The sequence below is a fragment of the Lytechinus variegatus genome, chromosome 12 (assembly GCF_018143015.1).
Source record: "Lytechinus variegatus isolate NC3 chromosome 12, Lvar_3.0, whole genome shotgun sequence".
In the NCBI taxonomy this organism is placed as follows: domain Eukaryota; kingdom Metazoa; phylum Echinodermata; class Echinoidea; order Temnopleuroida; family Toxopneustidae; genus Lytechinus; species Lytechinus variegatus.
Window position 1 is genome coordinate 17,208,738 of NC_054751.1, and position 15,398 is coordinate 17,224,135.

At 35.0% G+C, this 15,398-nt stretch overlaps 1 protein-coding gene across 1 annotated transcript; it reads right to left on the reverse strand.

Moving 5' to 3' along the window:
- Window positions 1-1,323: 1,323 nt before the first annotated feature.
- LOC121424968 lies at window positions 1,324-10,335 on the reverse strand. Its single transcript, XM_041620869.1, has 4 exons — window positions 8,288-10,335; window positions 7,167-7,339; window positions 4,552-4,848; window positions 1,324-4,172 (listed from the first exon to the last, which is right to left on the reverse strand). Exons 1-4 carry the CDS (start codon window positions 8,331-8,333, stop codon window positions 3,927-3,929), a joined length of 762 nt encoding a protein of 253 aa, XP_041476803.1. The 5' UTR covers window positions 8,334-10,335; the 3' UTR covers window positions 1,324-3,926.
- Window positions 10,336-15,398: the final 5,063 nt, after the last annotated feature.

A 15,398-nucleotide genomic window follows, 5' to 3' on the forward strand; every position in this document is an offset into this window, starting at 1 on the left:
AGACCATCATGTTTACATCAAGGCGATTTGAGATTTGAGACTCGTCTGATTTGATGATTTGTTGATGAGAAGCACCACTTTGGATCGAGATTTACGCAACTTGTTATTTGAATTCAGAAAATGAAACATTGATGTAATAAAAGGTACGATGAGGGAGTAGTGAATATACATACAATACATGGGCACTATCCCGTATATTGTTCAAATTATTAATCTGAAACATTTTTAAGTAATCGTATGGTATTGTTCAAATGTCCCTATTGGGAGGTTTTATATTGATATCTAATCTCATTAAAAAAATAGAATTATATATTTGTAAATTACAAAGTGATAACAATTTTAGGGCATATAGAACCAAAAATGAGCCATGAAAACGCAAAATTTGTAATATTTTTATTTCTGTTAGAATTCTATTTTCCAATAAAGAATTATCTCGCTCAAACGATTTGGTTTTATTACGTCACCAAATACCAAATCTACGGATAAACCTAATATTGCTTTTGCATATTTTGTGAACTGTTATAAGTAGATGAAAGACAGTGCGGTGATGAGAGTCTAGCTGCGCCTGAGCTACCTCAATGATAAATCCTTGGAGAGTGGGGGCGTGGATAGGGGATAGCATTGCACCCCTGGACGTCTGGTAGGTATCAACCTGTTAAAGACATGCAGGAATTTGAGGTAATACTTTGATGTTACCGAGTGAGCTTGAACTTGGATACCATTGATTCTACGTAGGCTGTTGAACTTGGCATTGTATTCCAAGTGATTGATAAGTGGTTGAAAGGACACATCTATCCATGTTTTATTTCCCCTTTTATGCACTTATATAATGCAATGCGAGATATAGGGCCTACACATATTCCTTCCTATACTTATATTTTTGTTCTTATCCTAACATACTCAATCCAGTTCTCGTTCTAAATGTCTTCCTCATCCTCCTCCTAATTCCCATTCTTCATCCCTTTATTTTTCGTCCCATTATCGTCCTCATTCTCATTAGAAATCACGTACCCTTTCTCGTTCTCATTTGAAGTCGTCATCCTCACTTTCGTTCTCATTCTGTAAATCTCGTCATCATTCTTCATAATTCTTATTATCGTTCTCATTCTCATCCTAACTATCATCCTCAATGTTGCCCTTATTTCATAGACTATCCGATGCTCATTCTTAATTTCACTCTCACCATTTTCGGCTTACCAAGAATTATATGGAAGGTTCATTGAGTATTAATTTTAAACTTCTTTCTCTCTTATTCTCTCATAAACTACACAAAGCACTGTAAGCCATCATAATCAAACAATTTTTATTATTTTTTGTATATACAAGCATAACTTGTATACCATTTTTTATTCATTTTGGAACAATATCTCCATCAAACATTCACATGAGAACGTTGACGAAATCGTTTCCTCTCTTCTCAAATATAGACATCACAATGGAATGTCAAAAATAACTTAGCAATAAATAGTACTTTTGTTGATCATAGATTCATAAATAATATCTTGAGACATCCATCCATTCAGTATTACTCTTACAGTACTAACATAATAAATTATATTCGACAGAAACATTCAAAAACAGTTCGCATTTTATGAAATACGCATTTTGTACAAGTATAAAATCCATGAGACGACACACACAATGCTTTTACAATCACTTCATATTGTTGACAATATGATACAAAATAAATCGCTCAAATTTTAAGTCACATTGTAAACTTATCGTCATAAATATAAAATATAGAATAGTCATATATTTTCTTTTGTTTATAAAACATACCACTGTGTACAGACAACAGTTTCATCTCAAGAGCGCGCGCGCGCGCACACACACACACACACACAGAACTCACACATCCTCACACACCCACGCACATGAACATAAAATTTGTTGTACAATTGACAGAAATGAGATTTGATTAGCGTAAAGTGGCACATCATGAAGTAAAACTGAATTGTACAGGCTTTAGATATCTATCGCAATGTAAAAACAATTATTTTAAACTTCCCAAGAACTATTTAAAACTTTCGGATTTTGAGAGGAAAATTTGTAACGGTACTACATATTCAATAATAACCTAAAATATTGATTCGTTCAATCATGTCTGATCATCGTTGTTTTGTTCCGAATAACCTCACTCGCAAACCGAATACTTTGTTTCATGAAAACATTATTGAATACTAGCTGAAACATTGCTTGAAAAGTGAGTTTTCTGAAAGAACCATGGACGTGCAACCTCTTCTTTGTCACTGGATCACACTAGTAATATCTACAGCAAAATGTAACTAATCAAGCTATTTCATTTCATCGAAAAAATAATAAGAATTCATTATCATAACCTTAGCCAAACTCATTTTTTTTAATTGCAGGAAAATTTGGCACACGTAAAATGACATTTGAACTTTTGACATTTTCCCCATGGAACTTTTGAGTGGCGGACAAAACAAAAAATTTCCCACCCTTAATGACTTCAATCGGCAATATATCACCTGCCCTTTATGAAGTAAATCCACACAAATATAACTTTTCATGTTTTGGAATATATACTAGGGCACTATTTGGAAAGTGCATAGATAAATTAGAAAATTATATAAATATACAGATCATGTATTGACAGCAGTAACTAGGTATATCCGTTAATGATGCGCTCTTTTCTAAAATAAAACGTCTTGATTGGAACCACATTTCGATAGACATGAAAAAAAATAGAATAAGAGATAGATTTATCGCGGGCCCGCCCGCTTTCTCACACATGAAATATAACGTCTGTCCAATTTCAAGGGCTTGTTGAAGAGTTTAACAAGGCCTCGAGTAGAAATACACATCAATGCAATATGGTACACAAAATGTCTTTCCTGAAATGAAACAAATGATTTCACTTCGAATTCAATTTGACATCCAGAAGTAGAACTTTGACGAAACTTAAAGCAAATCATACGATGTTGAATTTAAATCGGCTCCCTCTCGTTACAGTTTACTTCCTATGAATACTATTTAAGAGTTTCTTTGGTATTTTACAATGAGAATCCTGTCATAAGAGCGAACTAAAAAAATGTTTTAAGGCAAGATGCGACGATAGCTCCATTAACATTGCTAAAAATTATCATAACACGAGAAGTTACAACAGGTGACAGCTTTCCATCACCCCCCCCCCCCCCTCCCCTGTTCACCCGCTCCATTTTAGTCCACTTATCATATTTTGAGTTGTATAATTGCTAAGGTTTTAAGAAAAAAGTGGTGTTTAATAAATAACGTACATAATTGATATCAATACAAATAAATAAAATCAAGGTGTCATATTGAATACCAAACTATGTCTACAATACACAATGTTCATACATTCTATTAAAATCCTATGAAATTGGGATGCTTTCTTTCTTTGAATAGTTTAAACGTGAACAGTCGAAGTAGCGACATACCACATGGCATTGTCCCGAAATTATCAGCACACCGCATATATTATTGCAATACTCCCTCTACGATCTACGAAAGGATGGCTCTCAAAGTATTACGAGAGCGTTTGTGCTTCAGAAAGTCTTACACGGCTAAACCTACCCCAAAAGATGCTACATATGAAATTTGATCCCATTTTTTTTTACTTCAAGCTATTGAAGTACAACATTAACCTAAATATCGCACAGATTTGTACTATAATCGTTCTACTTAGCACCTTTTTCTTTAGCATTTTCACATTTTCCTTGAAACATGAGCAAACAATAACGTATACTTCGGTGAATACACCATACAAAACTCTGAAAACAGTTTCACAACAGTTGGCCCACAGAATACCTTCGACGTGGAAAACCGATAAATAGAAAGAGCCATGAAGGCGAGGACACTTTAAAATTGTGAAAGTTTGTTTGATAAATTATTTTTAAATACTATTTCAATGAATATATATAAATAAATAAATCCGGGGCCTAGTTTTACCTCTCGGCCCGTCTCCCAGACGTAAGTTCTGATCTGTGAACAAGCTCGGACGCGACTTCTGCTCTATGCTGACTTTCATGTAGTTTAACATCGGCGTATAAAACGTCATTGGTGTATTTGAAAATTTCAAATAGCACACATAGATCTCTTACGTTCCTGAAGTTTTCATTGAGCTCTGTATGGAATGTAAGCGTGCTCTGGACAGGTGTTCGGTTTTCTCCTCTGAAACCCTCCCGAACGATCTGTGATTACCAAAGAGAATAGATGAAAAGAATGTAGGATTATACAGTGTACCATAGCTTGAAGGTTCATGTTCAATGTATCTTTACCGAATTAACTGTCACAAAACATATATTTTCGAACATTTAGCATCCTACTTTGTGTTGTCCTCGTTACCAATATGACAAGTACAAACTGAGTATTAATGTTCATTACTTATCCGATTTTATGCTTAATTGTTAACTTTTTACTCATTCTTTTCAATTGGCATACGATTATTCTGTCTGTTTTGTTTACTCCTCATGCCCCTTTTGTCAAAGCATGGATGTACTCATACCAGTTAACAATTCTGTGGTAAAAGTTTGAGATGGTAAAAGTTGTATCCAACTTTCAAGTACTTACAATGGCATTGAGTCTGTTTAACGTCACTTCGATGTGGTCTCGAATGTGATAGAATGTTGAGCTATCGCCATCAATGTGAAGGAAATCATCTGCACCAATGTACAAGGCTTCGTCCGAGATGAGGTAATCCATGGCCTGGTAGTATATCCCAAGATTTGCTCTGTGTGTTTCAAGGAGGTCTTCTTCCGTAAGCCCTTGCCTTGTTCTTGTCTCTTCAAGATCCTGGATAGTTGGGAGTCCACCAAGAACGAATGTACGGGGGTTGATGTCTGCATCGGTACCAAATCTCTGTCTCCTCTGTAGGATTGAGAAAGAAAGAATGAAGAAGAGTGTTCAGTAAGAAGGGACGGAGCTTCTTGATGGAATTTTTACTTAAAAAGAAAGGAATAAGCTTTTATGTTTGCAAGTTGCCTGACTTTTCTTTTTGAGATAGTTTATCGATGGGATTTTCATGTGCTCATCTATTAAGATAATATTGTTACTGATCTAAACGTGAGAGATACCTGACCGTGTCTTGTTTTTTTCAGCCACGTGGGAGCCCACAAAGCACCATGCGGTACCTTCCGAACATTTCGAACTTTCTATTGCATTGTTCAGAGGTATAAATCGCCAATTATAGTACGTTAGCAACGTTATAAACTTGTTATTCAAAAGAATCATCCTTTCCTGGGTCAATCCGAACATTGTGTTTATTGAATACCTATAGTTATCCCTGATCCATGACTAGATAACTGTGGTATGCTATTGTCACTATTGTCAACATTACCTTTCGCTTAATTGCTTCTTTATCAACGCGGCTCTGCCGAGGGTTTTACGTCCCTTTGTCAGAAAATTCTTACACGTGAAATCGATGATTTGTCTAGCCTGATCCTTATTTCCCATTCTCTACCACAGCAATAATTTTCTATAACTTCAAATGGCAAGGATATCTATTTCATTGTAACAATCTAGTTTTACAACGTTGGTGGCTCGAACTATTGCGCAATAAAGGTTACTTCTTGCAAATACCCCAGACCTCGTCTCGTCGGGACACTTGACAACGTACATGTCATAATATTGTACAAATTACAGGACAAAATATACGTCACTAAGAGACCTTTCTTTTAAAAATGATTTCTAACATCAGTCTACTTTTACAAACATATCGGAGGTAAATTGAATGTTTTCACTGTGCCCACCGTGTTTTACGTGACCAGGCAACGAATTACAAAGTCCGATAAACTAACACCATTTTGAATAAACTTCCGCCTGGCCAATAGAACATAGTTATGGAGAAAAAAATGCGTGGTACTATTTTCTTTATATGGTGCACTTCTTATTTACAAAAGACTCGTAGTAGCTCTCCGGGGCTCGGTTTGATGAAAGAACAAATACCAAAGTGGTTTCGAAACAGTTAATTTAGGAGTGGAATGTGCCGTGTCATTAAATCATTATGCGATCATGCCAGTAGATCAAGCGATTTGTGCATTTGCAACCTTTGACAATAAACTTTGTAGTGTCAAATTGAACCAGGGGAAATGGTCCTCTTTCGAGTATTATTCATCCCTTTAAAATAAAAAAAAACGTGTGTTCATTCATTAAATGGGCGAGATGACAGTCGCATAAGACTCAATATCGGAAGTAGTCGTTGTCGGGTTGGTCGCGGACCAATGGGCCATGAAGAACAGAGTCGAATACGAGCCAACCCTCTCTCCCTAATGAGTATTTGACAATGTCCGATTAGATCCATGCATGCAATAATACGGCTATCATCCATCTAATAATTATGGGCACTGGATGGAAGGTAGAGGATCACTACAGAGCAGTTCGTTTATAAATATGACTACACCCACGAGTTGTTTGCTGAAAATTTGACGTCATTGCTCATTGACTTTTTTCTCTCCCTAAAGCTTTTGAGTACCACTGCCGACCTACACATGGATTTTTGGAGCGGATATACCGTTGATGAGATTGGCTTTTTAACACGTACATTACCCCGGTCATTATTGCTACACCTAATGGATTTACTGTTAGAAAAGATGCACAAATTGATAATAGCAAACATACGACGAGGAATTTCAGGCACTTCTTTCTAATTCTATAAGTCAGACATATGAAATTTTACTCGTTTGATGTTTTCCATTATCCTCAGTTGTTCTTTGTTTATATTGAGCTCACCTGTTACCACCAATGGGCTCCGTAAATGCATATTATTTAACGAAGCCAACTCCCAATTATCCCCTTGACATTTTAACTTAAACGGACAAAGAGAGCGCAACTGTGCAAGGGCGCTAGATGAATTGACGAATTCATTAGTACATCAGTTAAGCGGCACATCCGAAAATTTAAATACCACTCTACCTGCTTATTTAGGGAGTGATTAAGGATTAAGTGCTACTCTATGTGCACATGATGTAATTTTGGCGCACATGTACTGCGATATCAAGAGACGATGATGTAATTATTGTAACCATAATTGCAGAGTAACTTATGTCATCATACATGTTATGTAACTGTTACGTAACAAATGAAATTATCCACAGTTCTCTACAAGAATCCCGGGTAAAGGTAAAGTAAACAGTAAATTCAGACCTATTGACATGATAGAATGTAATTCTTGTTCATTAAATACTTACAAAGCCATTATAAACATTTCTTGAGTGCTTAGCCAGCTCTGATGTGGCGTCTGATAAGTACTCGTGGAGTTGCAATAGTGAATTTGCTGGTGTTTCAATGTACTCCAAAGGTGCTCTCGTTGGGGCTCCTAACGTTGTGTATGAGCGGCCCAGCAGTGTTAGAGCAAGGTAAACTGTAAGAAATAATAATAATATATTAATATCGGAGAATGTAAATAGACCACTCATAAAATTAACCACATTTATAATACTATTTTTTATAGAAAGGAATGTGCACAGTTAATAGGTTAGGGAGAACAAAAAGAGCACGTGGACTGGTAACAACAGAGATCGATGCCGTTGGAATGTTTATTCACACGCTTCTCTTGGCCCTTATCCAATGTTTTGTAAAAGCTGCCCATGTGTGTGCGAGCAACGCCATCACACGTAATTGAAATAGATATTGTCCATGTAACTTGATTGGTTTACTTATGTTCTCCGAGGTCAGGATTAATTGGAAGCGAGTCGGGGAAAGGGGAACAAATTCAGAAAGGTTAATATGGGCATTTTATTAAGAGGCGTCCCGGGCCGCGAGTAGATGGGTAACGCGGCCCCCTCCAAACGGCCGAGACTCCTTGTGGTTCATAATCTGCATACAAAGCAGACTCCACTCAAGAACATCTCCAGTGGTGTGAACTTTGTGAAATTTTCACTCCCAGAGTGCCAGGTTTATTTTTAGCACTTAAACACAGATTTTCATCGATGAAAGATCTTTTTAAGCTTAATCCTCAAAAAGTGCTGAACAAACGTGAAATATCATAAATTTCATTTTTGGTAAAATACATACAAAAATATTCACAATGATGATGCAATGAGATGGGGATGTTTGTGCTTAATAATGATGAATATCAAGAAAGTAATAGCAAGACTCCTCTAATAGCATGCGAAGACGTGTTGGAACCTGTTGCTGCCATGGTATAGTGATGGAGAACGCATCACCATTTCCTGGTGGAGATAGAGTCGATGACCTCTATGTAATACAATGCATCAAAAGTATCTGATTTTTCAATAGAGCTGAGCTGAAAACGCAAAGGAATCATTAATTAGCATTTTATGTAAAAATTGTCAAAAAGTGAACATACCTCTTGATATCGCCAGAACAAATGGATTCGAAGATAAATTCGCCATCTTCAATAAAGTGTAAGTCAATGAATGTATTCGCAATGTATCCAAGGTAGGTTAAAAATAAAGTGAAAGTTCCAGTATGACTGCTTAAAATCGCTTCTCTTCAATAAAGATGTTATATATATATCTATATGTAATATCTTTCGTTGGCTACCTCCAAACTGGTGTTTTTACCTGTTTGCTTCTAAGCTGTGATTTGTATTGGAGTGCTGCTTGCCATTGCCTTTTATTGATGGCGAGCAATAAAGGGGTGGAGCTAATTCTCACTATGAACGGGTACGACCGATCACCGACGGAACGATGACGTCATAAAACTATCCACCATTCAGAGAGGCTCAAGTCGGAAATGAATATGCATGACCGTTCGCACGTGTCGGTCTTCTGTGTGCGAACGTTGACAGTAGTTTATTTTATCGTTATGTATACACAACGGTGTGTTTTCATGTAGCTACGCGTTTGGAGACTGCTTCTGGCGGACGACGTTCGCGAACAGCCCGAGAGTACTTCACAAAGTGGCTTGGTCTGTGACTGTCGACGTAAAAGTTGGACTTGTAAAAAGCACAGGAAAATGAGTGGATATCCTCGTTTTTTTACATTTTGTTTCGTCTGAGAGGTGTCGAGTTCTCGGATTTCCGAATTTCTCCGTTATCTAAACAGAACAATATGATCATCATTAATGAAAACAGACTCAAAGAAAGGAATGGAGAGAGGAAGATAGAGACAACAGACAGGTAGCAGACAGCGGGCTACTTTTTAATGCCGATTAGCGGTGATATCTCTGATTTCTATTTTACCCCCGCATTTCGTCTTCCATTTTTGGACCCAGCAATGATCTGGTATCACGTATCATTATTGACTGAAGAAAGCGAAGAAGACTGGAGAAAAAGCAAAAGAAGCAAATGAATCTCGTGGATGAAGCCACATGCCTGCGTGGGCGAGTGACGGTGAAAATAGGACAGTTGTGTCGACGTCTGCCAGCAAAATTAGGAAAAAAAGTCATCCCTGTGTCAAAACCATATCGTTCATGTTCGGACTTCGATTTTTCGTAGCTTTGCGACATTTCGATGTTGTAAGTTTTTTGTTTAATCTTAATTTTAACGCCTCGTGATAGTTTGTACCCGTTACCGAAAAAAATTTATTAACCTCCTAATTGATTTTTTTGCGTGACCTGGGCGAACAAAACTTTCTTACATAAATTATAACGAATGGGACCGGTACCTGTTGCTTGTTCTTAACTTCTTTTCTAAGCTTTTAATATTTGAAAGGTTCGTTCATTATACATCTTATATGGTTTAGCTTACTTAATTTTAGGCTTTTTCTTTATTTTTTTCAAATCTGAAATTAAATGTAATTCGTGTCGTTGCGCTGACAATCTGTTGGAGGTATTTTAACATTATTTACAGACATGAAGTCTCTCTTGTAAAGGAATAACGTTTCATTATTGAATTACATCGAATCTGAGCTTTGTTATACCTTTTTTTTATATATCCTTGCCTGTCTCATAGTATGCCTTGCTCAGTTCTTACATGTTTGTGTAAATCTGATTCTGAATACTTTGTAAAAAAAAAAGGCGTACTGAATGCTTGTTGTTCTCAGGCGTTTGATTTATATAAAAAAGTTTTGTTTTCAAATAGCAATTCTCTTCTATCAAAAGAAAATATTCATTTATTCATCTGACTGTAGTTTTCCAATGCACTTTGTATATGTATGTATGGGGGTTGGCTGGAGAGGTATGTGCTTTTAGAGCGCAAATGACCTTGTGTATATCACATGCAAAGGATATCCTATCGAGGATACGTTACACTGAGCATGTCGGGGTTAATACGGGGTCAGCCAAGAGACGAACATCGCTGGTATGCTAACTGCTTTGTAATGACATCCCACACACAAAAAGTGTAGCTGGCGGCTCCGCCATTGTGTCAACGTAAAAGACTAATTTTTTGTTATTTCAATGTTTTTAAAAACATTAGTACCTGTATTACAAAGTGGGGTATATCATTAGAAGTACTCTCTAATTTCTGAATCCATGGCAATAACACGAGAGACCAATCGCAAATAGACTGTGATTTAAAATTTTCAATCTAATTTTAAGTTTATAAATCTTGTTCCCAATCTATTTTTTTAATTGGTGCCCAGCCACAGTTTAACATTTTTTTTCTTTTTTTTGTAGCCGGTAAATTGTTCGAATGATTATTTTGAAATTGGGCTACTGTCATCATGCATTACTCGTATGTCTGTCATTATTATTGGAATGATATTCACTGAAAGCACAAAGTATAATACACTGCATCCGCGAGATTAGTCAATTAATTTGAGCAATGTATTTTTAAGAGATAGCAAAATTCTAGAAATTTAGAAAATCAATTTTCATCTTAACTACTTTGGGGACTTAAAAAATGCATGAATTATTTTTGATAGAAAAATTAATATCACAGCACATCGTATTTTATACTCCATAACATTTGTATTCATATATGTATTCATTGATGGTGATTTTTATTTTAATTGAAAGAAACAAAGAATTAGTACACATTTTCTCAAGTTATATTCTTAAATCAGTGATTTTTCACACTTCTGCGGAGGGGGGGGGGGCTCATTCTGCGTTAGTCTAGCTAGATCTGGACGTACATGTAGTTATTTGTTTGGAATCCCCTACGTCAGACCTCTCTCCTTTTCACCTTCTCCTGCTTAAAAAAAGGTCTGATGTATTGTATTGGTGTGTGACAGTTGGATTTTCCAAACAATTACTAACGACCAGATCTAGACTAGTATACGTATGAACTTAATTCCCTAATGTTTGTAACGGAATTCCCCGTTGACTGTATTAAAGCAACAGATTAGTAGTATATTTCATTTACTGTATTCAATTTGTGAGTAGAGAGAAGCGAAGATATAACGAAAAGCCAATAATAATACTCTCAAGACTGGGGAGCCTTCTTCAAATAAGCATAAATCGTACTCAAAATTGATTAAGTGACAGAAATTGAAACTTGATACAGTCATTAATTTGGTCGGATGAAGCTGTATAGGTAACTTGGTTAGCACCGTCTGTCTAGTCATCAATCTTTTTACGGGTGTGTTATTTTTTTACTTCGTTGATGTAATATAAATTATGTATGTTTTCTTTGCGAATGATTCATTGGTGATTTTGAATTAAACTTTGCAATAAAATCTGCTGCAAAGTATATTCATGCAATATATCATAAAATCAATTGCTGTTGATGCACTCAACATAACAGAGAGTTTGGTTTTTCAAAGTATCTGTAAAAAGTTTAACTAGAACTATTTGTATGAATTCTAGTCTGTCTATATAGGGGGTTTAATATTCGTTATAGTGATTACAACTTATTAATCATTCATACGTACAAGAAATGTTTTTTTTTTATATTTCAGAGACATTTTTCATACTAAAAAAATATTTTATTGTGAAATACAGATACTAAATAATTGTCATTCATTAGGACTCTAATTGTTAATTGATTTGAAGTCATTTTAGGACTGTTTACCTTGTTTTTAAATGCTGGCAATTCGTAATAAGAATTACCATGCTCTATCTTAATATTCCATCTGATTTTTTAATTGAACCGAAATTTCGAATATATACTCCTAAAACATTTCGCTGCAGGTTTTCAACTTTCAATAAACAAATCATCTCATATGACATTTCTGTTTATCCAGTTAGTCACGGATGGACCTACAATAAAGGTCCATGGTATCATTTCATACGTGTTCCATTTGTGTATAGGAGGGGTGTGAATATTCCCTATGAATCTCACGAAATGGGGGAGATCACATCAGCAAAAATCATTATCTCTGATATAAAATCAAAATGTGATATTTTGAATTTTCCCTTAATTTCTCAAAAGAGATATATACACAACACGTTCACGTGCAAATTAATGGTGTCATGAACTCACTAATAAGTATTCTTATTACAACATTTTTACTTTTTCCTCATTGTAATGTGCAACAAAATTTGATTCCTCTCTGAACATGACTGTGGTTCATTGCTGTACCTTATATTATTTTGATTTAATAAAGAGTTTGTTTCCTAATTGTCAGTTCCGCAAAAAAATAGCAAAAATATAATTTACACGATAAAATACAACAGAAATAGGGAGAGTGTGACATCATCAACCCTGCTCATTTGCAAATCACTGGGGTGTGCTTAACTGATTTGTGACTAAGGGAAATCTCAAAAAAAGCGTGGGTAAAAGAATTCCTTTTTTACATTCATTTTTTATTGAATTTTCAGCGTTATTTCACGTTCTTCAATTTTTTGGGTGGACTTCCTTTTAAAGAATTCCTTTAAAAATTCGGCAATAATCTCAAATACACGTATTCATGACTTACGAATTTTCTTATTTTGTATTTGAAACACTGCCATCTGTTTGAGTTCTCAATTAGTATGTTAAATATGTCATCTGAACTTTCCCACTGAGATAAAAAAATATTTGCATCTGATTTTACGAGTTAAATCTGTTCTAATTTGTAATCATTATTAATGTTTTATATTTGTTAATGCGTCGGTGGACGTTATGTATGCAATCATGAATAAAGTTCTTTTACTTTTATAATCACAGTTTGAAATTGTTTGATTTCAATGTTTCACTGAATAAAATAATCTAAACTTAGCTGAAAATCTAAGAATTTAAATGGTAATCTTTTCAAAATGGAAGAATCTGTTGATTGGATGGGTTGATGAGTGGTTTGATCGCCTAATCAATTCAATGATTGTTGATCTGGGGCTCGTTGCAGAAAGAGTTGCAATCAAACGCAACTCTAAAAATCATGCGCAACTTGATTTTCAACCAATCAAAAGCGCGCATTTTTGACTTGTGATTGATTTTTTGACTTGCGTTTAAACGCAACTCTTTCTGCAACGGTCCCCTGATGTGTTTCAAAGTTGATCAATTGAATTGTTTGTTTGATGACTGAGTGGTTTGATTGATTTTTTAAAAATTATATTTTGCTACTGAATTGGTTGATCAATTGAATTGTTGATTTTGAACTCTCATGTTTGATTGCATTGATTGATCAACTGATTGTTTATCAACATGATGGTATGTTATTAATTGTTTGCTGATTGCTTGTTGATTGATTGATTGATTTGTTGATTGATTGATTGATTGTTGAATTGATTGCGTATCGATTGTTGATTTGATAGCTTATTGATTGGTTGTTGGTTTGACCGATTGATTGTTGATTTGATATCTTATTGATTGGCCGAATGATTGATTGATTGTTTATTTGATGGTAAATTAATTGGCCGACTGATTGCTGATTAGATACTGTAATGATTGGGCGATTGATTTGATAGCGTATTGATTGGCTGATTGTTTGATTGTTGATTTTATAGTGTATTGATTGGCCAATTGATTGTTGATATGATAGTGGATTGATTGGCCGATTGATTGTTGATTTGATAGTGGATTGATTGTTGATTTGATAGTGGATTGATTGGCCGATTGATTGCTTGTTGATTGGCCGATTGATTGTTGATTTGATAGTGAATTGATTGGCCGATTGATTGATTTTTTATTTGATGGTGGAATGTTTAAATGACAGATTGATTGCTTGTTGATTTGATAGTGGATTAATTGGCCGATTGATTGCTTGTTGATTTGATAGCGTATTGATTGGCCGATTGATGTTGATTTGACAGTGGATTGATTGGCTGATTGATTGCTTGTTGATCTGATAGTAGATTGATTGGCCGATTGATTGATTGTTGATAGCGTATTGACTGTTGATTTCGGTTCCCATGTTTTAATGTATTGATCAAAATTGATTGATTGATTGGTTGATTGAATGAATGATTGTTTGATTAACAATTCTTGTTTGATGTATTGATTGATTGAACGATTGATGCTTTTATAGCTTATGTTTCACTGTTCTGAGTGATCAATTGATTGAATAATTGTTGACTTGATATGTATATATTTTAGTTTATTTTGGCCAATAGTATATGATTAATCAAATGATTGAATAATTTCTGATCATTTGATATTTATGTTTATGTTTTACTAATTTAATTGATCAATAAAAATGATTATTGATTCTGTAGCAGTATAGCTTGTGTTCTACTGGCTTGATTGATCAATCGATTGACGATTGTTATATCTTGTTATACATTTTTATTGGTGATTTATCAATTCATTGAATTATTATAGCTTCTTATACAGTTAATGTAAGATATTATTGGATGATCGGGTGAACGAATTGCAATGTAATAGTGTCTGCGAAGTGCTTACTATTTTTATTGATTTGTAAATGGGATGGAACAGAAAACAAAATACACTTGCACTTGAACTGTTGTGAAATAAATTTCGGGTACCACTGCTGTGGAACCGATATAAAGCTCTTTATCCGAAAATCAAGGATCTATTTTCCCTCCGGAAATTCAAAATTGTGAACATCTATTCCCCAAAACAGAACAATTTCTCCCAACTTTACCGTACAGCATCTCATTTACAAATGAATACTAATATTGAATGAGAAAATGATCGACTTCACAAAACAGTTGTCTGATATGATTCGAAAGTTGTGTCCTACACGTTCATTTGAAGTGCATTTTCCACTGCTTGCCAATCACACCTAAAATGAGTGAGTGATCACCCGTCCCCTTACAAATCAAATCATTCTTTTTTTATTTCAAAAGCATAGCTAGAGATCAATTATTTCCAATTGTGGTTGATGTATTTAGTGCGTGGGAATACATTATTTCATCGAAAGTGAACTCATATTTTATTGGTCCCGAGCGCTAAATTTAGAAAGGTCTTCGATTCCCGGGGATTTTTCGCAGAAAGTTGAGCTATCTTTGGATCTGACCAATGTATTTGAATAAGATTTGATAATATTTTGGAAATTCCTTTAGAATGGCAAAAAATAGAGCATCTCTCTTCCCCTCTAACAGTTTTGCATCTCCATCTATTTATCTATTTAGCTACTTATTCTCTCTCTCCGTCTATCTATTTCACTCGCTCTACATCTCTCTCAATCTTCACCATCTTTCTATATTTTAATTTTCTTTTCTGCATTCCCAACAAAATGATATGCACTTTATTC